Genomic DNA, 27,299 nt, shown 5'->3' with positions numbered 1-27,299 from the left:
AGAAGATAAAGTGAAGGAGGACAGAATGGGGTAGAGACAGTATTTGAAGAAGTAACAGTTGAAAATGTTCTAGAACCTAACGGGGCCCCTGGGTGGCTCGGTCAGTTAAGTGTCTGACTTCGGCTCAGGTCATGATCTCACGGTTTGGTTCTTGAGTTTGAGCCCTGCGTTGGGCTCTGTGCTGACAACTCAGAGCCTGGAGCCTGCTTTTGATTGTGTCTCCCTCTCTCTCTGCCCTTCCCCCACTTGTGCTCTGGCTCTCTCTCTCAAAAATAAACATTAAAAAAGAAAAGAAAAAAGAAAAGAAAATGTTCTAGAACCTGAAAAGATTTGCATCTCCAGATTCAAAAATTGCAAAGACAAATATACAACAGAAGATATCAGTAAAGCCAATAAAGTAGTCAAATGAAGAGACACACTGTCTGGTGAGCTGCCTCCCTAATCTCTTGCCATTTCTTCGTCTGCCTCTCCCTCCCTCCCCAACAGACCTACACATACACACACTCTAGCCACAATGAACCAAGGTGCAGTTACCTAACGCATATCATTTTGATCAGGCTTTTTTGGTTTAAAAAGACATTTTGACCAGCTCTGTAAGTGGGTAGGATATTATTAAGAGACACATGGATTAGAAATAAAACTAAAATTGGAAAGCCATCCTTCTGACCAAGTCACATCACAGGTTTCTGGCCAGCATTTAGACTGGACATGGTTGGGTATCTGCCCAAAAGGCGGTCAGTCATCTGTAACCTGAGGAACAGGATGAAGGTCACAGGGTACCAAACGTGACCATCAGAAAGAGCTAAGAACACAGATCACGAATAAGATCAATAGACAGCTCCAGGTAATTCAGCAAAAGCATGTTGGTCAATATGACAATTTGGCTAACATGACAATTAAAAAAAAATCAATCTGTACCAATGCTAATTTCTTAATTTTGATAAATGTATTCTGGCTATATAAGATGTTATTAGGGGAAAATGGGTGAAGGGAACTCTGCAGTATCTTTGCACCTCTTCTATATATCTAAAATTATTTCTAAAGAAAACTTGTTTCAGAACAAATTATGATTAGCATAATCACTTCAAAATAAAAATAAAATTTAAGAAGTGGAAAAAATGAATGTATCTAATCATTGTTTTTTCAACTGTTAGTATCTTAAAATATATCCTGGAGTGCTTTTATGTGCCTAGATACTGATTTTTAAGCATTCTTCTTTCCTATTTCAGAATTTTCAGGTCTTAATCTACTCTTTAAAATTCAAATTCAGGGGTGCCTGGATGGCTCAGTTGGTTAAGCGTCTGACTTCAGCTCAGGTCACGATCTCTCACGATTTGTGAGTTTGAGCCCCGCATCAGGCTCTGTGCTGACAGCTCAGAGCCTGGAGCCTGTTTCAGATTCTGTGTTTCCCTCTCTCTCAGCCCTTCCCCCCATTCACCTTGTCTCTTTCTCAAAAATAAACATTAAAAATTTTTTAAATATGTATATCTAAAAATAATAATAATAAATAAAATAAAATAAAATTCAAATTCAGAGTCAGGCTGGGGGATTGGTGGGGGGCCAGGGGTAAAAACAGAAGAAAAAATAAATAAAAAATCAAATTCAGTTTTTGCCAGTTATTACTATTTTAACTAATAACTATAGAGAAAGATTAGGAAGATTTAAGTGTTTCATCATAAGAACCAATATGAGAAAAAGTGACTTGGATTAGAAATGACATGAGTCTGCAGAAATAGGTTAGGAATAAATGTAACTATCCCTTGTTGTCCCATCTGTTATGTTTCTGAGTTCAGACAGCAGATCTTGGATCAGCGAGGAATGCCTGTAGTTGAAAACGCACAGTCATTGCAGACTGATGGGGCAGTCTTCCTATTATTTTCATAGGCACACTTTTAAATTTTTCTCTAAGAAAATGTTAAAATAAATGACAACCATAAGAGGTAAGGAACTGGAATTTCTCAAGGTTCAGGTCTTTTAGTTTTTTGCTTTTTTTTTTCAATTTAATTTTTTTCTAGTTACTTTCAAGCCAAGTGTGATTATTTCTCTCATGTTTCCTTCACTTTTTTTGGTGTTTGTATTGCATAAGAAAAGAGGCATGGCAATATGAAATTACACAAGATAGTCAAAGTCTGTCATTCTTTAGAATACTTATTAAAATACACCAAACAATTGTTATTCAAAAATAATTCCATTTTATATCTGACCTAGAAAAAAACACATGAAGGTATGGATAAATACCTGCTTTCAAAAGAGCCTTTCAACACAACTTCCCTTGCTCTTGAAGTCCTGACACCTCTCCTGTCTCTGTATCAGCACTTTCGCACTGATACACTGCTACACGCTGATACTTCATTTTTTTTAATTTTATTTATTTGCTTTGAGAGAGAGAGAGAGGGAGGAGCAGAGAGAGAAGGAGACAGAATCCCAAGCAGGCTTCATGCTGTCAGCGCAGAGCCCGATGACAGGCTTTGAACTCACAAACCGTGAGATCATGACCCGAGCTGAAGTCGGACGCTTTACCAACTGAGCCACCCAGGAGCACCAATACTTAATTTTTTTTTAAGTGTATTTATTTTTTTTGAAAGAGAAAGAGAGCACGGGAGGGATAGAGAGAGAGGGAGAGACAGAATCCCAAGCAGGCTCCGCACTGTCAGCGTAGAGCCCAACCTGGGTCTTGATCCCACAAACGGTGAAATCATGACTTGAGCCAAAATTGAGTCGAACGCTTAACAGACTGAGCTACCCAGTCACCCCAACACTTAATTTTTTTTTAAACAGCTGGCCAGAACTTCCACTGTGGGTGGCTGGTGATATCAATTTCTAGAATCTAGAAACCTTTGTGTTTCATTGGTTTTATGTGGCCCTCCAGGAATACAATGATAAAGATTCTGTCTCTGACAAGAAAATTGTGGAAGACAAATATATGTAAAGGGCATCTTTACATATCTGCCCCAAGTATCTTCAAAATAGTCTTATCCCAAACTGTGTTTCTTCTGATAGTATGTCCTATAACATAGAGGCTCCAATGAAATGGTCACTTCTGCCCTTAGCACAACAAAAGAACTTCCAGTTTCAACATAAAGGCCAGATTAGCCCTCCTGTTGACTTAAGCCACTTGCCTGTGTGTTACACCATTGACAAAAATTGCTGGTGGCAGCTTAATTTGAAGAGCTCATGAAATCATCTGAGCATTTTATATTTCATTATATTTCCCATATTGTCCCCCAGAAGCTGAGGATGGGTTTCTGTTCTGTTCTCTTATCTGGCAACACAGTAAATATTGCCTTACAAGATGTCAATGGCAAAAAAAAAAAAAAAAAAAAAAATTGAGGCATAATCTTAAAACTATAATCATTATATAAAATCTCAAAGGGAACTAGACTCAGCAAATGTCTCAATGTAGAGAACATGAAACATAATGATAGTTTTCAAAGGGAACTAGAATCTGTAGATTTCTCAATGTAGAGACATGAAACCACAGGCATAATTCCCAGTATTATATTTAAGAATGTTTAACCCCTCTGAAACTGTGTTTAAATTCTAAGGAAATATATTATCACAGTAAGAACACAGAGCGGGCGAGCTATTTTCTGAAGCAAATACAGCAAACACTGCTGGTTGCCAACTTCACAATTATTCCTCCTGCTGTTTCTTCCTTGCTGGCAGTGCCTATCTGTACCTTAGAAGTTCAAAGTGTCAGAAAGCCCTACTTCTGGCTTCCTTCACAGCAAGGGCATGGCATATAACCCATTCCTAGCTACTGAGGCCCGCCTGAAAGAGCTGAAGCTGGCTGGCAGGCTTTTGGAAAAGATTTTCTTTTTAATGTTTATTTATTTTTGAGAGAGTGCATGAGCAGGAGAGGGGCAGAAAGAGAGAGAAGGACAGAGGATCCAAAGAGGGTTCTGTGCTGGCAGCACAGAGCCGGATGCAGGACTTCAACTCATGAATCATGAGATTATGACCTGAGCCAGACGCTCAACTGACAGAGCCACCCAGGCACCCCTGGAAAAGATGTTTGTTTTTTTTAATGTTTGTTTTGAGAGAGAGAGAGAGAGAGAGAGAGAGAGAGAGAGAGAGAGAGAGCGCGGGCGCATGCGTGTGTGTGTGGAGGAAGGAGCAGAGAGAGAGGGAGACACAGAATTGTAAGCAGGCTCCAGTATCTGAGATGTCAGCACAGAGCCTGATGCGGGACTCAAACCCACCAACGGTGGGATCATGACCTGAGCTGAAGTCAGATGCTCAACTGACTGAGCCACCCAGGTGCCCCAAGATTTTCTGTTACCAACAAAGAAATATGTATGGGAGGAAACTGCTGTTCCTACATAGCATAGTGCTATGCTCTACATAGCACTTAGTTGTTAACTTGATGTGACCCCTGGAACTGATATAGCAAACTTACAACCATGAAGAAAGAGACCACCAACTTGCTGAATGTAACACAGAAAAGCTCTTGGTTCCCTGATAGAATCACTGAGCCCTATACCAATAACCTACGGGAATAGCCTTGCCCCCAGGCTTCTTGTTAGATTATAGTTATCTCATTTAGTTTGCAGCTTCAGTCTAAGGCACTTTTATTTGGATAATGTCCCAACTAATACAGCTAGCAAATATCTTGTTCACTTCAAGGCCAGGAAGTTAGGCCACTGCTACTTAGCTGACCCCAACCATTACCAGTGTCTCTTCCTGGATCCATACTGCCTCATTCATGTTTTTCTTTTCTACCTTTCAATAAGAGCAGACTCAGTGCCATTACACTCATAGCTATGCTTCACAATAAAGTCTGTTTCTTCCGTAACTCTTCCATGATAGTCAATGAGAAGGTACTTTTTGCTTCTCTGACCTGCTTTTCAGTTATGTCTGCTTTTAACAGCATCACAGACATGTCTCAATTTTTAGTAAAAATTTTTACACTTTTTTCCTTACTATTCTAACTCCAATCCCATAGTAAGATCACAAGTGATCTAAAATTTCCAAAATGGAAATGCAAAACCTAGAATAAAGATTTGCTTTTATAATGGGTCATCTACATAGATCAATAAATAGAGCTGAGGGGTGAGGCACCCTTTTAACATACAAGGGAAACAAAAGATCTCAATTTTAAAACAAAGAAAAGACAGAGACATAATGAATTACGTACAGGTGAGTTCAGAATCCCTTCTTAGTACAGTTAATTTTTAAGAGACCTATTTGTTTCTTGCATACTATGCTTAAAGAGATAAAGTTCCTACAATGAGTTTTTATGTTTATCCACAACATGGAAAGAGCCCTTAAGCAAGAGTTGATAAAAACCTTTGTTGAATATTATTCACCTTAACCAAACTAGACAAGTAGATATAAGTGACATTTAATTTATTAGGAAAAAAGTTTTTTTTTTTTTCCAACGTTTATTTATTTTTGGGACAGAGAGAGACAGAGCATGAACAGGGGAGGGGCAGAGAGAGAGAGGGAGACACAGAATCGGAAACAGGCTCCAGGCTCTGAGCCATCAGCCCAGAGCCTGACGCGGGGCTCGAACTCACGGACCGCGAGATCGTGACCTGGCTGAAGTCGGAGGCTTAACCGACTGCGCCACCCAGGCGCCCCGGAAAAAAGTTTTTTTAAGAGGAAAAAAGACTACAAACTCAGATCCTTTTCTTGGATTTTCTTTACTGTTTTTTGCTTACTAAAAAAACATGCTCACTAAAGGGGAAAAATGAAAATGACAAACTTTTCTGAAAATCAATTAGAAACACAAAAGCAAGTATCAGAAAAAATTTTCCTGACAATTGTAGCACAATGGCTTGAAAAACAATCCATGATGCACCCAAATTACCAATATTGGAAAAAAAAAAAAAAACAGAATTAGAGAATACTAATTTTCAACCAAATTGCTGCTTAAGCCAAACTGTTATCATGATCAAACTGGTTTCACCCAGAGTGTATGCTACCCTATATTCTCAAATCATTGTCTCATTTACCTTCACGCCTTTGCATTTGGTGTTCCCATAACACAAGGTTCTCTTCTCTCCTCACACTCAACTGGCTGATTAATGAAGTACTAATAAGCACTTGTGTAAAACCTCTTGAAATATAGGGTGCCTGGCTGGATCAGTCACTAAAGTATGCAACTCTTGATTTCACGGTCAGGAGTTCAAGCCCCATGCTGGGCATAGAGCTTACTTTAAAATAAAATAAAAATAAAAATAAAAATAAAATAAAATAAAATAAAATAAAATACAGTAAAGTAAAGTAAAATAAAATAAAATAAAATAGGAGTGCCTGGGTGGCTCAGTTGGTTAAGTGTCTGACTCCAGATTTCAGCTCAGGTCATGATCTCAGTTCATGAGCCCACATTGGGCTCTGCACTGACAGTGTGGAAACTGCTTGGGATTCTCTCTCTCCCTCTCTCTTTGCCCCTCCTACACATGCAGTGCACTCTCTACCCCTCAAAATAAATAAACATTTAAAAAATAAAATAAAATGTTGTCACAAAATAATCTTAAAAAAAACTATTAAAATTAGAAAGATAGTGACCTAACAAAAGAAACATCAAATTCTTTAGTTCCTTGTTTAGAAGCTCTTATTTAAACTTCTTTTTTAAGTTGTATTTATTTATTTTGAGAGAGAGAGAGAGAAAGTAGGGGAGAGGCAGAGAGAGAGGGAGAGAGAGAGAATCCCAAGCAGGCTACTCACCAGCAGCACAGAGCCCAATGCACGGCTTGAACTCACGAACTGTGAGATCATGACCTGAGCCGAATCAAGAGTCAGACGTTTAACTGAGCTACCCAGGCACCCCAGAAACTCTTGTTTAAAAAATCAAATATTTGACTTTTCTACTTATGTCAAATGAGAAGTAAACAACTTCATAGGAAAACAAAATTCTGGTGGCTATTAAATTCTTCCTAAGTTCAAAATCACTGCTCATACTTAGGAAGATAAAGTCATCCTGAGAGAAAAAAGTCTGAAAACAGATGTTCTATGTAATAGGTTATTCATGGTTGCACTGCTGTGACTTCAAGGTATTAGAAGCAACTTACATGCCCATCAATGAGAGACTAGCAAAAATAACTATGGCATGTACATACAACGAAATACTGGGCAGTAAAAGAAAAATAAGGAGCAATTAGGCAGTGAAATAAAATACATCTATTGGAAAAGAAGTAAAACTATCGCCCTTCGCAGATGAGCTTGTAAGTAGAAAATCCTAAGAAATCCACTAAAGTAACTAATCATAAGTAATAAATGAGCTCAGTAAGGTGAAAGCATAAAAGATCAATATACAATAATCAGGGCACCTGGGTGGTTCAGTCAGTTATGTGTCCAACTCTTGGTTTCAGCTTAGGTCACAATCTCACAGTTGTTGAGATTGATCCCGGTGTTGGGCTCTGCACTGACAGTGCTGGCGATTCTCTCTCTCTCTCCTCTCTCTCTCTCTCTCTCTCTCAAAATAAATAAATAAGCTTTAAAAATAAAAATATACAATAATCAATTATATTTCTATAACGTGAAGTGAACAACCTGAAAATGAAGAAAACAATTTGAGTTACAATAGCATCAAAAAGAATAAAAGGCTTAGTGATAAACTTAACGAAGGAAGTACAGAACTTCTACTCTGAAAAGACAAAACACTGCTGAGAGCAATTTTCAAAGACCTAAGCAAATGAAAAAACATCTCATGTTCATGAAGCCCAGATGGGATATTGTTAAAATGGTACAACTCCCAGGGTGCCTGGGTGGCTCAGTCGGTTAAGCGTCCAACTTCGGCTCAGGTCATGATCTCACGGTCCGTGAGTTTGAGCCCCATGTCGGGCTCTGTGCTGACAGCTCAGAGCCTGGAGCCTGCTTCAGATTCTGTGTCTCCCTCTCTCTCTGCCCCTCCCCCATTCATGCTCTGTCTCTCTCTGTCTCAAAAATATATAAACATTAAAAAAAAATTTTTTTTTTTAAAAATGGTACAACTCCCCAAACAGATCTACAGATTCAACACAATCTCAATCAAAATTCCAGCTGGAGTCTGTGCAGAAACTGATCACTTGATCCTAAAATTCATATGAAAATTCAAGGCACTCAGAAGAATCAATCTTGAAAAAGAACAAAGTGAGAGGGCTCACACTTCCCAATTTCAAAATTTACTACAAAGCTACAGTAATCAAGATAGTGTGCTACTCGTGTAAAAAAAGACATATGGGCAAGTAAAAATGAACTGAAGAGTCCAGAAATAAATCCTCACATTTAGGTCAATTAATTTTTGATAGAGTGTGTAGACAATTAAATGGGGGGAAGAAACAACCTTTTGAACAAATGGATATCCACCGACAGAAGAATGAAATTGGATTCCTTCCTCATTCCATGTACAAAAATCAACTCAAAGTCCATTTTGAGACCAAAATGTAAAAGAACTAAATGTAAAAAGACCTAATGTAAAAGCTAACACTATAAAACTCTTACAAGAAAACATAGGTGTAAATCTTCATGACCTCCAATTAGACAATGACTTCTTAGACATGACACCAAAAGCACAAGCAATAAAAGATAACATTTATAAATTGAACATCATCAAAGTTAAAAATGTTTGTGCTTCAAAGGACACCACCAAAGATGTAGAAAGGCGACAACAGAACAGTAGCAAACGCCTACGAATCAGGCATTTTATAAAGGATTTGTATCTAGAATGTATAAAGAACTGTTACAACTCAACAATAAAAAAGACAAATAATCCAGTTAAAAAATATGAAAAGGAGGAAGGCCTAGTGGCTGTCGGTTAAGTAACCAGGTCTATTCAGGTCATGACATGAGTTCAAGCTCTGCCTCGGGCTCTGCACTGACAGCTGTGAGCCTGTTGGGGATTCTCTCTCCCTCTCTGCCTCTCCCTGGCTCTCTCAGGCATGAGTGCTCGGCCTCACTCTCCCTCTCTGTCTCTCTCAAAACAAATAAACTTTAAAAAAAAAAATAGGAAAAGGAAATGAACAGACATTTCTCCAAGAAAAGATATGCAAATGACCAATGAGCAGGTGAAAAGATGTTCAACATCATTACCTATCAAGGAATTGCAAATCAAAACCAAAATGAGCTACCACTTAACACCAGATAGTAACAAGTGTTGCGGAGGATGCAGAGAAATTGAAATCCTAATATACAGCTAGTAAGAAAGAAAATGGTGCAGCTGCTGTGGAAAACAGCTTGGCAGTTTCTCAAGGTTAAGAAAGCTTTTTTTCCCCCAAAGGTTAACAGCAATTCCACTTCTAGGTATATACCCAAGAGTTCAGAAAACCTATGTCCAAACAAAAACTTGTACAAGAATGTTCATAAGAGCATGATTCACAATAGCTAAAATGTCCATGATGAATGGATTTAAAAATGTGATACAGTAACACAATACATACTATTTAGCCATAAATATGAAATACTGATACATGCTACAACATAGATGAATCTTTAAAACACTGTCCTAAGTGAAAGAAGCCAATCACAGAGGGCCACATATTGTATCATTCTGTTTAAATGAAATGTCAAGAAGAGACAAAGAGAGACACGGTAGAAAGTATGCATTTTTTTCAAATCATTTTTTTAAAGATTATGTTGTTCATTTATTTATATGCTATATCTTTCTAAATCCTAAAACTCTTCTTCTGAAATATTTTTAAAAGCACTTTCAAACACAAAAGCATGCAATGATCAAAGAGAAATAACCTGCAATTTTAAAACAGCTAAGGAAAACTCATAAATGTCAAAGGCAGAACATGGATTTGTTTTTGTTGAAGGTTATCAAGTGACCAAAATTCCCTTCAAGTTAAGTTCTGGCCTCCTTTTGAAATGGAAATTACTAATAATAAAACTTTAATTTACAAAATAACTGTATATTTTATAAAGGCAATCATCAATGTAATATATGGAATTGTTCAATCACTATATCATACACCTAAAACAAATAAAATACTGTATGTTAACTATACTGGAATTTTAAATAAAATAAAATAAGAAAAAATCATCAATGTAAAGCTGAAACTTACTAGGCTTTATATCACAGTAGTTTAAATGCAACAAATACTTAAACTATTTCTTGGACAGTAGCAATAGAATAACTTTGGAGTTGAATACACAGGTTTGATTTCCAGACTGCTATTTACCTGCAAGGTGACCATCAACAATGTATTTGGCCTCTCTGAGCCTCAGTTCCCCCTTCTGTTAAATCGGGAATTACAATACCTACTTTAGTTTAAAGAGAAATACTCCCAACTACTTACTAAATGGGGGAAAGGAAAGTAGTGTTTGGAAAATATCACTCTTTTACCTATACCATTTGAATTTTCTGTATGATTTGAATTTTTTTTACAACTTATAATTTTAAAACACAATGGAAAATTTAAAAATAAAAGCATCCACTTTATAGGGTACTTATGGAACCATTTTGTAAGATATTTATACATAGGAGGCTCTCAAACATTATTTCCTCACTACTTCCATAGCCTTTCCAACTTTTGAATTCAGGTGAATACAACTTGGAAGAAGTTAAACATTTATTTTTCAGAAGGCTATGGCTATCAAGAAAGAGATAAACAAGGTAATAAAACTAAGCTTTCAAACCACTTTCCTCAAAACATACCAAAGAATTTAATCTGAAGAGAAAAAAATGTCCACATATTTACTGATGTTAATCACTTTATTCTAAAATTTTAGGATTTGGGGTTTGGTTTTCATGGTGGTTTTTTGCAATGTAAAATGATAATACCATCAAGTGAAAAGGAAATCTGGTACCTTGATTGTTTTTTTTTTTTACCAACAAGACAAATTCAGGATTCAGTTCAGAGAGTATTTTTCACTGAAAAACAACATACAAATATAAATAATGATACATTTATCTAGCAAATAAGATAAAGTATCAGCTGCATCTTCTTTGAGAGCACACTGAGATAGATGAATATAATCTAACCATCTAGGTTGTCGCTTTATACTTTGTGGTATATTGTAAGAATTAAGGACATTCTTTTCCATATTCTAATAGATGCATAAAGTGAATGTCAGGAAGTTGTTTTGCAGATCAAAAAGGTGCCATTTTAAACCACCAAAGTACACTGGAGCCACTAAAGTTGGTACTGTGGCCTTTGTTTGGTAGCTTTTCAGAAGACTGAGTCATAGGACTTACATGCGTCTTACCTACCCATAGGAGCCTATAACTTTAGCATTGCTCATCACATATGTGTAAGTACAAAATTAACCCTCATGTAGCTTAAACTTTACAAATCCTATTCTGGACCACTTAACACATATATTACTGAGAACTTCCTGGAGTATTATTATTCCATTTCTATAGTGCCTTTTTGTTTTTAAACTATTTCAAGAACATACTTCTGAAAAGGGGAAACACGGTCAGTAAATGTTACAAAGATACAATGATTCACATAACTTTTATCTTGACATTAATGAATGGCTGCCATGAAGCAAAATTAAAAACTTGGTTTTTTGACTAAGGCCAGTGGGTAAGGGATTCCCCAGCTCCCAGGCTTTTTCCTTTCCTGAAAGCCACCTCAAAAATCCTACTCCGGATGACATTAAGTCCTTCGCAGTCCCCGCAGTCAGAGCCAAGCCCACAGCCCGGCTTTCAACCGCCGCTCCCGGGTCGCGGAGCCCAGCCCCGCAGGAACACCAGAGGGCAGGCCAGAGAGTGCAGGCCGGCCACCCAGCCCGAGGGAGTGCGGGCGGAAAGGAGGGACACCCGTGACTCACCAGGCCCAGCCCGCCGCCAGACCGCACGCCTTCACACACCCCACCCCACTCCCCACCCCCCACCCCCGGCGCGGCCCGCGGCCCGGCCTGTCAGCGCCCCCCAGAGGCAGACAGGACCCTTCCCGGGGCAGGCCCCCTCCCGGAATGGGCCCACTCCCCACGAAGGCCCGCTCCCCTGGACGCGGTGGGGGCGCGCACTGACCAGAGACACCGCCTCCCTGCAGATCCGGCAGCCGGTGGGTCCCTCGCCCCGCCCCCAGGCCTGCGCGAGCATGCGCACTGGGCCCGCCCGCGCGCCTGCGCGCCCCCGAGCGCCCCTGCAAGGCACGCGCCGCCGCCTGGGAGGCCGGGCGAGGCCGCAGCAGAGGCGGAGGCCCGGCTCCCTGGGCGGCGCGCACCTCCCGCCCCCAGCCCTGCCATTCACTGGCGACTTGGGCCCGCGGCCCCCAAAGTCCGTCCTCCCCGTTAGGCGGCGGGCGCTGGAGGGGAGGGGACAGCCCAGGGGGCAGGAAGCTGCAGCTTAAAAGGGCAGCCCGCGCCGGGCCCTTCCTCCCTCCCTTCGTCCCCGGGCCTCCGAGAGCGCCTCTGCCCCGCGGCCTCCGCCCCGCCGCCATGTACCGCTGCCTGGGCGAAGCGCTGCTGCTGTCCCGCGCCGGGCCCGCCGCCCTGGGCTCCGCGGCGGCCGACTCGGCCGCGCTGCTGGGCCGGGCCCGCGGGCAGCCCGCCGCCGCCGCCGCCGCCGCCGCAGCAGCCCCGCAGCCGGGGCTCGCGCCGACCGCCCGGCGACACTACAGCGAGGCGGCGGCCGACCGCGAGGACGACCCCAACTTCTTCAAGATGGTGGAGGGCTTCTTCGACCGCGGCGCCAGCATCGTGGAGGACAAGCTGGTGGAGGACCTCAAGACCCGGGAGAGCGAGGAGCAGAAGCGGAACCGGGTGCGCGGCATCCTGCGGATCATCAAGCCCTGCAACCATGTGCTGAGCTTGTCCTTCCCCATCCGACGCGACGACGGCTCCTGGGAGGTCATCGAAGGCTACCGAGCCCAGCACAGCCAGCACCGCACACCCTGCAAGGGAGGTGAGCGCCGGCCGAGCCCCTAGCGCCCTTCCCCGCCGCCCTGCCTGGCCGGGGATCTGGCCCTCTCCCACGCTCCCCCCCCCCCCGCCCCCCGTAGCAGGCGTGTCAGTCTCGCGCGGGTGGTGGGTTTTCCTCCCGAAATCCGCCACGTAGTGGTCCTGTCTTCCTCCCCCGTAAGCCATCATCCCGGGTTCCTGCAAGTGTGAACACTGTATGCTGAATAGATGCTGCACCGCTCTCCTTTTGATCTTAGTGTAGGTGACACCCAGGGTGGATCCTGACGAAATGCACTTCTAGAAATGGGAATGACCGGCCCATCTGATTGTGCTCTGCAAGTTTTTGTGAGCATCTATGACTCACCGAACGAAAACTATGAGATAGTTATTTCCAGCTCTTTTTTTCCCCACTCATTTTTACATCAGTGGCAAATGATACAGGAACTTACAAAGTGAATTGTCTTGTGGATTTGAAATCTAGACAGTTTTACTAGCCAAACGATTTTACTAATTACACCATTGGCTTTTTAAGTTGTTTTTCTACCCTGACAGCCTCAGTTTTGCGCGCGCGCGCGCACACACACACACACACACACACACACACACAAAGTAATACATGAGCAACGTAACATCTCCGACAAATAAACACCGGGCGCCCTGACAGTAAATCTTAAAGGGTGTAGAATGCAGGACAGCCCGCCAGCCAATGGAATGAAATAGCCCTGGGGGTGTGGACTGGTCCTGGCTAGCACCAGATTTGAGCTTGGGTAAAAGATAAAGTACTGAAGGAAAGGGGTTGAATCGGTTACAATTTGATAGTCACCAAGTTATCCCGTGGTTTAAATTTTCGAATATGTGTAGATTTGCCCTCTGCAGTCAGATTGCTTCCTTTGGGCCAATAAAAACTTTCAAACATTTCTCCTCAATACATCTTTAAAGATGTATAAATGTAACCTTAAAAAAAAAAAAAAAAAAGGTAAAACCACTTCTTTTCTATTAAAAAAAAAAAATGATGTTTAATAAAGGCCCCAAGGAGGTGAAGTCTTGCTTGAGGTTGCTTGGCTAATAACCACAGAGAGGATGTTGGGCTGGACCCTTTGTCTCCATAAGCCTGTCACAGTGTTCTATTACACTAGCTGACTTGTAATGATAATTTTTAGAAATCTCTCTACTAGAAGAATTTGAACTCTGCTGGCATTCCCAGCCTGGGAACAAAGGTTGCCTGAAAGTGTTTAATGATTTACTTGTTAAATTTGCATTGGCCCCACCCTCTTCTAGGACATACCTTTAGAGCTTAATTATCCTCTAGCTCTGTTTCCTCTTCTCAAACTAATGTTTGAACCACTTTGACTTCTAATTTCCCTTTGCAGCTCCAAAATTACATAAAAGGTACACAGTCAGTCTCCTACATCACCTTCCTTCTTCCTACCACTCCCTTATTCTCTAAACCAAGAATACAAGTTTAGACTCCCAAGAAAAGCAAACAAGGATGACGGAGGAAGAGAGGTTAGCAAATACTAAACTGCAATGTGTCTTTAAAATGGACGTCTAGTTTATATTACTATTCTGCTGGCAGTATTTTCCAGTCCCTTAAAAGATACACAAATAAACCATTATGTAAATTTCCGGCAGGATCTAATTTAGTTTCCCTGAAGTTCTTTACATTCCTGTTCTTTTTATGCCAAGCCCTCTCCTATCTTTATAAATCACAACTCCACAAACCCACTAAAGCAGCTAAAATTTACCATAGTTTGTCAGTCCTTATCCTCTTGTTTCCTTGGCAGTTTCGTACCAAATTATTGAACCTAGCAATAAATCACATCAGCCCTCTTGAGACACTGTTATTGTTGCACTTGCTTGCACTGGAAGTGTAAGAAACAGTTCTCTCTTCAGTTTATCCCATTTACCAGAAGGCATATACTAAAAGCACTATTAACTCCCAGCATATAAACATGGAGAAACCTATTTGCAACTAATGATTAATAACAGGCATTGAAAGATAACAGAACGTGTAAGAAAATTGGCCACTATAAAGTGATAAATGTATTATCTTAAGGAATTTGAAAGACATCATGGAGATGAGATTGGGAGGATTATATAGCCCTGAACGCCCTTAAAAATATTTTAGTGTGCTTAACATAATGAACAGTGTGCTAAATAGGTGATCATCAAAATTTGAACATGCTTTCCTTTCATAACACTCCAGGATCTTTCTCCCCATTGCCACCTTCATCTCATTGCAGAGAATACATATTCTAAGAGCACTTTATTTTTGGTAGTTTTTGTCTCCAATTAAACATGAAAGCTTTATTTTGTTTTGCTTTGCTTGTAAGAAAGTTGTTGACCTCCTTGGTTGTATTGTGGTCTTAGAAATACAGAATACATTAGGTGATTGAAATTTTTAAGGATGCTTCGAATAATCCCTGTGACTTCAGTAAATCTTTCCCTTTTAAGCATACTTTAACACACTCGCTCTCACCTCAACTGCCTTCTCTACCATAGTTCTTCTCAAAAACAAACAAACAAAAACCCAAAAAAGCCTTGTCTGCTCCTCTTCATACTTTTCATAACCCTCAGTTTTCTGCATCTAATCTTTCCTGGACCTTCTACCTGAGTTTTCAGAAATAAAATTTTCAAGGTTGAAAGTAACAATCTAATTATAATCTGTGTAAGGGAAACAGGTGGTTTTCAGACCTGAGGTGGCTGACGTGTACTTTCTTCCAAGTAAATATTTAATAATACTTTTTAGTTTTTTTGCTTCTTTTCCCGCAAAGCATATTTAACTGAAACCATCAGATTGGTACCTATTAAGGATTTGCAAAAGAGTATGCTATAGGCTTTGAAGGGAAGTTTTAAGAGCAGTCTTAATATTTTCAGCAAAGATGAATAGTGTGGGAATTTCTGCTTTGAGAAGACTTTTTCAAAGTTTCTTACATGTTTGAAAACATTATCAGTGATTGTTCCTGTTATCTTTCTCAGAATAAATTCTGTATATTTTTGGCCATGCTTCTGCCCATGTACCTTTTTAGAAAGGAAGTTTATCATTTAAAAGTCAGTTTTGAGGGAGAAGTACAGATTGGTAACAGCAATTCATTGATATAGGAGCAATTTAACTTTCTCTCCCAACTTGTCCTCCCCCACCTCTTTTCGTCATATTAAAACTATTAAGCCAAAATTCTGTTACTGATTCTTCCTTCTATCATAGAACTTTCTAAAGTTATCATTATTGAAATGAAGTTGATTGACTGTAAATGGAATGTCCTGATATACTGACCCTGAATCTTTTGTTTAACTGTAAATATCAGTATCAAAAAAAAAAAAGTATAAACTGTGTTAACCCATTGACTTGTTTTTTAAGAGCCAAAATGCAAAAAAAGAAAAAAGAAAACAGTGGGAGGTAGACAGGCTTTGTTCTTGTCTCTGGGGGACAGGATGCAGGCAGGGGTGGAGGGCAAGGGAGGCAACAGGATTGGAGTCTGTGTAGTATTAGTCCACTCGTCCTCTGGAATATAATTGTCTGATGATGATGGTACTTTGGGGCAACACTACAGAAAGTACTTTTACTGTTTTAAAAGGACACATCCTCTGTCTTCACTGAAAAAAAAAAAACCGTTTCTGACTTATTTCTGCTGGGTCGAATTGACAACCATCAAAACTTGGGTAACTTTGTTTTTTTGTTTTTATTTTTTTACAATTTTTCTAATGTACATTTATTTTTGAGAGCAAGAGACAGAGTGTGAACAGGGGAGGGGCAGAGAGAGAGAGAGAGACACAGAATCCGAAGCAGGCTCCAGGCTCCGAGCTGTCAGCACAGAGCCCAGTGTGGGGCTCAGACCTTCAAACCATGAGATCATGACCTGAGCCGAGGTTGGATGCTTAACCTACTGAGCCACCCAGGCACCCCAAAGCTTGGTTAACTTTGAATAGACTCTCACACTTTCTAACATTCTCAGAGTATGACTGTGTGTCTGCATCTACTTCCACAAGATAAAATGTAACCTTTGTAGATAGATTGAATTTAGGATTTAATGCATTCTGAAAATTCAGTTAAAAGACAAGTAATTGTATGGGGTGCCTAGGTGGCTCAGTTGGCAAGGTGTCCGACTTCGGCTCAAGTGACTTTGGCTCAGGTCGTGCTTTCACGGCTCATGGGTTCAAGCCCCGTGTCAGGCTGTGTGCTGACAGTTCAGAGCCTGGAGCCTGCTTCAGATTCTGTGTCTCCCTCTCTCTCTCTGCCCCTACCCTCTCGCATGCATGCATTCTCTCTCTCACTCTCAAAAATGAATAAACATTTAAAAAAAATTTTTTTTTAAGGTAATTGTAATGTGTTCTTCTCCCTAGCCTTCATCCCTAAGGTTTTTGTTGGTGGTGCCACTGCTGTTGTTTTTAATGCTTTTTAATTAAATCCAGAACTGTTTTGCCATGATAAAGGCCTTTAATGTCATGGAAGCCAAATAGCTCAAAGCCTCTAAACCGCTCCCCTCTCACAAATATACTAGAGAACGAAGAGATCGCCATTCAGTCTTGCTGTCATTTGGTGTGAATCCACGTAGCTGGTTTGCTTTGGCATTCAGAACCCCATATGCAGGAACACAGACGCTGCCCACTGCCCACTCATTATGCAGAGTACACATTGCAGGAATTGGGGCATCAAAAATTGGAGGACAAGCACCAGTATGTTAAACCCCAATAAAACTTGCAGTGTTTAAATTTTAAGCATAAGAAATAAGAATTAAACATGAACTTTCTGGCTTATAGGGGAAAGAAATTGGCCTTACAACTATTGATGATAATTTAGATTGCTTAGGAAAATTGTTTTTGTCCAGTGATGTTAAAGGTGCTGAGGATTCTGCCAGGAACCAATAAAGACTAAACTATCAGCTTGTGGATGCTAAAAAATTCTGGGATGTTGTGGGGTTCTTTCCTGTTTATTTTGCATAATAATCAGATTTTCATAATACAAAAAAAACTTGTTTTAACCTCTAATATCACTTAGCGAAGAGCATCAATTCATAAATGGCCCATGATGACTCCACCCAACAAACTCCTGTTAAAATACATGTATGTCTTTCAAATACTCATATAGTGATAACAGTTGTAAAATGACAAGTAAAACAGCTCTACCCCCAGTTCTTCCCCAGGAAATAACCGTCAACAACTTTAAATCCAAAGCCATTATCTAAAACTGACCTAGCTATTCTGAGGAACCAGTGTTTTTTCCCCTTTGCAGGAATTGATACAGATTGCAGTACTCACTATCAAGACTGAAGCATCAATGTAGGAAATACTACTGATAAAGGCAGGAAAGGTTTTGCAAAGGGCAAAAAGACAGCCTGGAAAAGGGCTGCTTCGAGACCTTCTAAGTTTCCTTTCACAAGGTAACAACACTTGGGAGATCCTGCCTCCACAAAGTCAACTGGAAAGCAAGGGATAACCTAACATCTAACATTTATTGCGTTCTCCGTGTATACCAGGCATTTTGCTAAGAGCTTTTCATGCATCATCGCTTTTATCCCTCATAACAACCTCATGAGATACACTGTTGGCCCTGATTTTCAAATGCAAATACCAAGGCTGAAAAGTGGAGGACTCCTGGTAAGGTTACACACCTAGTTACCTAGTGGAGTTGGGCCCTGTTAAGAGTCCCGTCCTCTGACTCTAGCACCCACTTTCTTAATAATTATTTTATGGGGGTTTTCATGTAAAAAATTATACATTGTATCATAAGCAGTGATTGAGAACCATGCCATGTCATCCACACAATAATTCCCAACACTGGGGCTCATTCGAAATGTGTTAAAGGTTATTAGAAAGCCTGCCTTCTTCCTAGAAAAAACAAGTATATGCCAACAAGTGTGCATATAGAACTCACTCGTATATGATATCTTTATGGGCCCACTTATTCCAGTTACTTAGGCAATGGAAGAACATTTTAGAGTTTTCCACTGAAAGAGGTTTGAAGAGCTCTGATGTTGAACAGTGGCTCATTTCTCTGCCAAAGTGTATGACATGTATCTTTAAGGGTTTTCAGTGGACTCATTTTAACATGGCTTGCTTCTGAGTGTCTCTTCCTTAAAAACGAAGAAGTTATAGTTTGTAATGAATTGCTATTTCTCCTGGTTATTTATTCTTGGAGAAAGTCTGTCAGACCTTTTAACTTTTCTGAATTGCTTCTTGGCTAGAGGAAAATGTGAAAGATGACACAAATGGAAATTATAAAGGTTGTCAGTAATATGACTCCTTTTGCCCACGTATCGTTATCATAAATATGTGAACACAGGCCTTCAAAACATTTTGTACATTTGCGCCTTAGTAGGATTTAGGACTTTTTTTTTTTTTTTTTTTTTTTTTTTTAATCCCTTTTAGCAAGAGAGAAACAGCAAGGGAATAGTCAAGGGTGATAGTACCCCCATTAGGGGTTTACTGAATAAGCTATATGAGCTATATAGACTATATTCCAAATAAATCAGTTTTTCCATTATGTGTTCATTTTCTCTGCAGGCAAGAGCTTTAAACTTTATGCTTGATTAAGGAACATTCCTTAGCTCATGGGGATTTCTGATAGTTAACCTGTTCATTACAGGTCTTTTAATTGCCTACTCTGTGTCAGGTACCCTGCTCTTTGCTAAGGGAACTACTCACAACAAAGCTTTAAAAAAGAAGAAGAAAACAAAGCTGATTTTTTTTTTTCTTAAAATGTTTTTAATTGATTTCCTCAAAATAGAGCAGAATCCCAAATCCCTTCTGGTATGTATATCATTCTTCTTTTGCTTTTAGTTCAGTATTCTATTTCTACATTTTCCTTTCCCAGGAACAGTCAATAAATGACACAGTTGAAAACACTAAACAATGCATTGCTACAATAGGAGTCCAAAGGAGATACCAGGGAGAGACAGTCTTGATCTGCAGGTAGGGAAGGCTGGATAGGAGTTGGATGGGGGAAAAGGTCATTTAAAAAAAAAAATTTTTTTTTTTTTTTACATTTATTTACTTTTGAGAGACAGCAAGTGAGACAGAGCACAAGCGGGGGAGGGGTGGAGAGAGAAGGAGACACAGAATCTGAAGCAGGCTCCAAGCTCCAACCAAGTGTTCAGCCCAGAGCCCAACACGGGGCTCAAACCCACAAACCTTGAGATCATGACCTGAGCCGAAGTCAGTCACTTAACTGACTGAGCCACCCAGGCACCCTGAAAGGTCATTTTAGATGAAGAGAAATAAAGGCGGTGACTGATTCAGCCCAGACAAGATGCAGGACTGTGTGTGATGGAGTCATAGGGACAGACTGTGTTTATAAATAGTGGAAAATGAGGTTTTATGACATAATATTTATTTGGTCTCTGGTCCCAATTCCTGACATAGAGCTCTTAAAATCTTTGTAATTTCCCGAGTGATGGGGGTACTTGGAGCCTCCTTTGTCCTAATATTTGGTCTTGGACTCCAGTTCCTGATACAGAGCTCCTAAATCCCTTGGAATTTCCTGGGTGATAGGAGCATCTTTTGTTCTAATGAGGCGCTTCTTGCTGGCTTCCTGGATAGCTTCAGGATGGCAGCTGGTGACTAGAAAGACTAAACCATGATTAGTAGCCTAGAACTTTCAGCCCCATCCCCCGCCCTCCATGGAAAGGAAAAGAGTGGGACATTGAGTTAACGCCCATCATGCCTCTGTGAGGAAGCCTTCATAAAAATCTGTAAACCACTAGGTTCTGAGAGCTTTCCTGATATCTCCATGTGTCAGGAGGACGGTGCACCTGTTACCTAGAGACAGGCTCCTGTGCTCAGGACCCTGATAATAAACCATTAAACATATGTAAAGTGTTTACTTGAGTTCTGTGAGCCATGATAGCAAATTATTAAACCTGAGGAGAGGGTGTGACAGCGTCCAGCCAAGTTGGACAAAAGTATGGGTACTGTGGGCACCCAATACTTGAGATTAAAATGAAGGCCAGTCTTGTGGAACTAAGCCCTTAATCTGTGGGGTCTGCGCTAACTCCAGGTAGTCAGTGTCAAAACTGAATTAAATTGTGTATGACAACCAGTTGGTGTCCACAGAGAATTAGAGAGCTGGTTGTTGGTATGGAAAACCTGCACATATGGTGTCAGGCGTATGCGAGCAGAAACAGCTTTTTCCCTTTATGCTTGTTGGGTGCATAATGGTAAATCCAGGAGAGCTAGGCTGTAGAGGAGCTGAGGATGAGGTGATAAGTAATAGCAGAAGAAATGAAAAGCAAAGGGCAGCTAAAAACATTTTGAAGGAAGGACAGTATTCCCCAACAGGTAGGATGTATCAATGAAGGAGAGAAAAGTCAAAGATAACTCAAGTTTCTAGCCTGAGGCACTGTTAGGAAGAAAAGGTGATATTATTATTAGGAAAGAAGACTGGATTTTGAAAATAAAGGAGATTTGGTGTAAAATGATCCTTAGCAAAACTTGGAAATACAGGCATATATATTTTCCCGATCTTACTCTTGCAAAATATAGTCGCTCTACCTGTAGTGCCCATCTATCCCTTATCTCCTTTCTCCCTTTAATTCTCTTCTTCCTCTTCAGAACCATCTCAAATATCACCTAGACTTGTAAATAATTTATATGAAACTGGATATCTGTAATTTCAATACTTTACCCTTTGAACCTTTTTATAACAGGTTATCGTTATGTTTTACTAAATGTCCAGTTTTATATTCACCACTTTTACTAGCATCATTTCCAAGACCGGTTTGGTAGGAAGGTGTGGCTAAGTTTACTGCTATTCTCCCAATAAGTCGATGAAAAAAATGAACAGGATCCCCCTCTTAATGTGTAATCCTTCCTCCATCCATTGGGCAGTAAGTTCAATACTTAGGCACACAACAGAACTCTGTGTCCTATAAATAATATGTACTTAAATGCAGGCAAATTATTTGGAAGGATCTATATATACCCACTTCAATCACCAAGAATAGTCCCCCATAAGAGAAGACTGGGATTACATAGTGGTATGTAATGGGAGGTCAGGGGAGACTTCCAATTTTTTGTTTTTAAGTTTTGATGAATGCATACACGTATGTGTTGTATAATTTTTTAATGTTAATGAAAAGAAGAAGTGAAATGTCCTTTTCATTTCTCCAACATCAGCTAAACATATGCTTCCCAGAACTTATTATGAAGTTTGTCTCTTTGTTTGGTTCCTTGCCTTGCTGCATAGACATGGACACTGTCAAAAGCAGTTAAAGGGTATGATATTCCTTTGTTCCTATGTGGCCTGCTTCTTGCAGTGCCAACTGAATTTTTATCTGAGACTTCCCATGTTTTCCGAGGTCATTACATGCTGGAGGGTCCCAGTTCCCCACTGCCCCTTGCCCTCCTCTCCTCATTTGTAACTATGTTACTCTGTTACACGTTAGGAAATTATATTAGCATTAAGTGAGAAAAGATGTTCTCGTGAGTAAATGGCAAGAGTGCTAGGGCATGCATTTCAAGAGTTCTGAGGTCTTTATGCTTTTCTGTGAGTTCTGTGCTTGTGGTAGAACTCTTGGTTTTCTGAAAAGTGAGAGAATGCAGTTGGAAATTGAATTTGTGATAAATAAATCAAAGACCTCTTAAAAGATCCAGGCTCAAGTAATTTTTAAAACCATTTAAATTGTCATGAATGTGTTTTGTTAATGATTCATCACAGAAAAAAACAATGGTGACTTAGTTGCTAGGAGCTTTTTTGTATGTTTTTGGTTTTGAGTCAGCTCGCAAAAGGAAAAAAATTCAAGCTGCTCAGTTGTGGTTTTCACTGAAATTTTTCAAAGTAAGGAACTGGTGTGGTTTCTTCATCACTATAGCAGCTTTAGCTAATTTTTGCTTTTGATTTTGATTTCTCCTAGAAAAACCTGGTGTAGTAAGGAATATCTTTGGTCATTAAGTCAAAAGGCAGAGAAATGCTTTGTGCTGTGTAGTGTGCAGATGTCTGCATTTTATTAATGTTCTTTTGAAACATCTGGATACCAGTTAGCTCAAAATAACTATGTGGCAGAGTTAATTACTCTTCAGAATAAGAGGTCTGATTTCAGACTTCTACCACCAACCCTTCCTCCAGCTCTACCAGGTTTGATAAATAATAAACGCTGTCATGGGTGGTGGTCAGTTTCTGCTGGCGAACTGGAAGTACAGGTTACTCTCTGGGCCAATGAGAATGGGGTCTTGATTTGGGGTCCTTGTTTCTAAGGACGCCTGCCGTGTGGTCCATACCTGCGTAATCACCCCATTTCCTTTCTAGTTCTGCCAGCTGTGGACTCTGCTTTTCGTTGAAAGCACCCACCTCTGTCATGATACCTACTAGTGCTGTTGCTCACAAACCCCATCCGTCTCTTCCCAAACACTAGCAATGCTAGCGGCAACATAGGCTAATGGGTAGTGCTACAGGACTTTAGAATAGAAAAAAGCCTAATTTACTCCTTTCCATTTCTGGAATAAAATTCTTGGCCCTTTTAGTTTCTGCCCTTGTGCCCCCATCCTATCCCTATCGGCCCTGCTCACTGTTAGCCTTCCCTGCCACCCCACAGAAAAGTAAAGGCTTGCTGTTACGAAAAGTGAAAACATTCAGACTGCAAATAAGATCCTTCTTGCCTCACTTTGTTTTAAAATATTTTAAGGTTTCTTGGTTTTCTTCTGTGCATGTGTGTTCTTACCTGTCATTTGGCTTTATTGAACGACTTTGTTTTCAAATTCTGTGTTCTTCAAATATGGTAGGTATTCAGAAATGCTACGTTTCCCCCCTCCTTTACAACTTTGCAGTAGTCTGAGGTCTGCCCTAACTCCAGGTACTCAGTGTCACGTCAAGTATGTTGCATCATTTGTCCCTCACATACCCCAGTTGTGCTAATATCTCATAATCCATTGGATTTACAAATATGGTAGAGAGTGGCTTCTTTTTTGTGGTCATACTCTTAGTGTCCATCAGAATGTGGTTAGGATTTTTTAGGTGACCGCATATTTTTAGTAATTATCTTTGGCTTCCAGTCCCATGAGAAGCAAAGCAACTAGCCTTCCCTTAGGTGTAAGCTCCTGTACGGGAGGGAGTTTGTTTCATCTCAAGCATTGTTACAACACAGAGTATTTTACTTACGGCTATCCTTGAAGGGTTTTGGGGGGTTTTTTTTGTTTGTTTGTTTTTTTCCAGACTAACAGTTAAGTAACCCTGTGCTGGTATGTCTGCCAGCTTCCAGAAGTAACAACATTTATGTATCACTGATTAATCGGAAAGTTGAAATGAAAACCTATTTTTTCTTTAGCCCAGGCAGTAACCGACCACCTGCATTCCTTTCTGGGTACCTCCCTGCCCCCTCCTTCCTCTGCTCCAGAGCTTCCCCGCCCTGCTAACGCTTCTGCTCCTTTCCTTATTACCCCTCCGTTGCCTCAGTTCACTAGAAGCCTTTCTTGGCTCATAGCCTGCAGAAAATGCTGATGTGAAAGGTAATTTATGTAACTACTTCTCTTCTGTATCTTGCAGTTGAGTTTTCTGATTGGGTGTGGCTCGGAAAGAAAATTTCACTTTACACACAAGAATGCCTGGGTTCCATCCAGTGGAAACATGTTTTTTTGTTATACATACACAGTTTCTGACTCATGGTTCTAGAACTGTTGCAGTAACATAGGCATTTTGTTTACACTGTCTTGTACTAGGAGGAGTCCAGTTTCTAATTAGCATCAATGTCTAGAATAACAGGATTATAATCAGATTTGTAAATGTTACTGTTTCAGGCTGTGTTTAGTTTCCCACCGAATGTATTAGTTTGAAACACTGGATAAGGGAAAGTAACTTTTCCCTTCCCTTAAGAAAGCAAGCAAAATGGTAGCTACACTTGTGAGCATGCTGTAGTATATAGAATTGTCCAGTCACTATGTGGAACACCTGAAACTAATGGAATATTTTTAAAGAAAGCAAGGGAAATTGGGGGCACCTGGGTGGCTCAGTCGGTTAAGTGTCCGACTTCAGCTCAGGTCATGATCTCTTGGTGGTGGGTTCCAGCCCGCATCAGGCTCTGCGCTGACAGCTCAGAGCCTGGAGCCTGCTTCAGATTCCGTGTCTCCCTCTTTCTCTGCCCCTCCCTTGCTCGCGGTCTCTCTCTCTCTCTCTCTCCCCCCTCCCCCCTTTCTCTCTCTCTCTCTCTCAAAAATAAACATTTAAAATTTTTTTAAAAAGAAAGGGAAATTAAAATAACTTAATGACTACTTCCACAGACTCTAAAAGAGCAATGAAGAAAGTGCTTTGTGTATGATAGAAATACTAATTCTCAATAGCAGACTATCATTCTGCCCTCATGAATTTATCTTAAAGTAATGAAATCAAGGTTTATTAAGCTGTTTGTTTAAACTCCTATAAGTTTAGCCTTTTTAAGACATAGATTTCTTTGTTACCTGCCACTGCTTCGTAATACTTACAATAGCAGTGATAATATAGCTGAGATTGAACTGTTGACCATGTCAGCTGCTTCACGTGCATTGTCCTGTGCGGTCTTGATGGAACCTGAGAACAGAGGCTGTGCCTCCCCAGGTAAGCAAGTGCAGTCACCACAGTAGTTGCCACTGAGCTGGGTCCACTTGGTCGGGAAGTACCCGGCCCAGATCACTGGCCTAGCACGGCCTTCACTGAGGCATTTGCCACATTGCATAGTAGCATTTTCACTGATTTTAAAAACATATTTTAGTGTTTAATTTTTTTTTTAACGTTTATTTATTTTTGAGACAGAGAAAGACAGAGCATGAACGGGGGAGGGTCAGAGAGAGAGGGAGACACAGAATCCAAAGCAGTCAGCACAGCGCCCGACGCGGGGTCTAACTCACAGACCGCGAAATCATGACCTGAGCCGAAGTCGGACACTTAACCGACTGAGCCACCCAGGCTCCCCAAAACATATTTTAGTGTTTAAGCCAAATTTTTTTCTTATTTTTGAGAGAGAGAGAGAGGGGATCTTTAGCAGGCTTCACACTCAGCATGGAGCCCAACTCAGGGCTCAGCCTCACAACCGTGAGATCATGACCTGCACTGAAATCAAGAATTGGACCCTTAACTGACTGAGCCACCCCCCAATTTTGCCTTAAAGAAACAAATGTTGGGGCGCCTGCGTGGCTCAGTCGGTTAAGCGGCCAACTTCGGCTCAGGTCATGATCTTGCAGTCCGTGGGTTCGGGCCCCGCGTCAGGCTCTGTGCTGACAGCTCACAGCCTGGAGCCTGTTTCAGATTCTGTGTCTCCCTCTCTCTGACCCTCCCCTGCTCATGCTCTGTCTTTCCCTGTATCAAAAATAAAATAAAAATGTTAAAAAAAATTTAAAGAAACAAATGTTTAGTTGTAATATTACTTACAATTTTTTTTTCTTTTTTTTTTTCTGGAGTACTTTTTAGGACCTGGTGCTTTTGCCTCTTACTGCTTTATAGTCCTTTTGTGATACATGCAGTGTATTTTGAATTGTTTAGAACTTATAGTCCTGTAAGAATTTTTAGAGACTACGGTTTTTCTGTCTTAATACCTTAAGTTTTAAGAGTCAAGAAATATTCATATATTTATTCATCCCGTATTTGCATGCCTAATACACGCATGCCATTTTCTATGTTAGGGACCAGGAATTGAAGCATTGAACAAAATACAGTCTGTCCTCATGGTGATAACTTCCCACGTGGGGAAGCCAAGACAGTAAACAAATCTATGATATAAAGTCAGTGGTAAAACATTAACGTAGAGGGGGCTAGAGAGTAGGAATGAGAAAGGTGCTGTTTTAAAGAAGGTGGTCAGGGAAGGCCTCTTGGAATGAAGAAAGTTTTAATAGAGGCCTGAACAAAATAGGGAAGCAAGCTCTAAAGCAACAGGTAGCTGCTCTATCTTTAAAAAGACTATCCCTTCTTGGGGCACCTGGGTGGCTCATTTGGTTGAGCATCTTCAGCTCGGGTCACAATTTCACGGTTCATGAGTTCAAGCCCCATATTGGGCTTTGCGCTGACAGTGCACAGCCTGCTTCAGATTCTCTGCCTCCCTCTCTGCCCCTCCCCTGCTCTCTCTCTCTCTCTCTCTCAAAACTAAATAAGCATTAAAAAAATTGTCCTTCCTTATTCTAAAATTTCATTAACAAGTAAATTTGTTCCAAGAGCTCCCTTTTCTAAATACAATCATTTTATTTTTCTAATAGGCTAAAGAAATATGTTCAGCTTTAGAATTTGCTCTTTATGAACTATGTACCACAGATAAAATTCTCTTAAGTCATATCATTGGCGTTTAGCTTTGTGCAGTGGCAGTATCATAGCCAGTGAGATTTATCCAAGGTGCAGTTATTGCTAATTGGAAAAGATATCATTTGTGTTTAGATAGATGTTTGCAGAAATATACAAGAAGCCATCTTTTAAAAATGACGGGGATGGGGGGCTTGCTTGGGTGGCTCAGTCAGTTAAGCATCTGACTTTGGCTCAGGTCATGATCTCGTGGTTTATGAGTTCCAGCCCCACATTGGGTTCTCTGCTGTCAGCACAGAGCCTGTTTGAGATCGTCTGTCCTCTCCTCTGTCTCTCC

General features: G+C 40.6%; 2 protein-coding genes across 5 annotated transcripts in view; one reads left to right on the top strand and one right to left on the bottom strand.

Moving 5' to 3' along the window:
• Window positions 1–12,317, bottom strand: part of SHLD2 (shieldin complex subunit 2) — an 83,862-nt gene extending 71,545 nt beyond the window's left edge. For 3 of the 4 annotated variants that reach the window (XM_045437925.1, XM_045437926.1, XM_045437932.1), the window contains exon 1: window positions 11,906–12,317. In XM_045437925.1, the coding sequence (XP_045293881.1) occupies window positions 11,906–12,317 (412 nt within the window). The remainder of the gene's footprint in view (window positions 1–11,905) is intronic. The other variant, XM_045437928.1, reaches the window with a different exon arrangement.
• GLUD1 (glutamate dehydrogenase 1) overlaps window positions 12,316–27,299 on the top strand; it is a 38,258-nt gene continuing 23,274 nt past the window's right edge. Inside the window, exon 1 of the mRNA XM_045437933.1 lies at window positions 12,316–12,781. Coding sequence (XP_045293889.1) covers window positions 12,316–12,781 — 466 coding nt within the window. The remainder of the gene's footprint in view (window positions 12,782–27,299) is intronic.

Source organism: Leopardus geoffroyi, chromosome D2, assembly GCF_018350155.1.
Source record: "Leopardus geoffroyi isolate Oge1 chromosome D2, O.geoffroyi_Oge1_pat1.0, whole genome shotgun sequence".
Lineage (NCBI taxonomy): Eukaryota > Metazoa > Chordata > Mammalia > Carnivora > Felidae > Leopardus > Leopardus geoffroyi.
The sequence above is the reverse complement of the archived record's forward strand: the minus strand, read 5'-3'. Positions and strand labels throughout refer to the sequence as shown.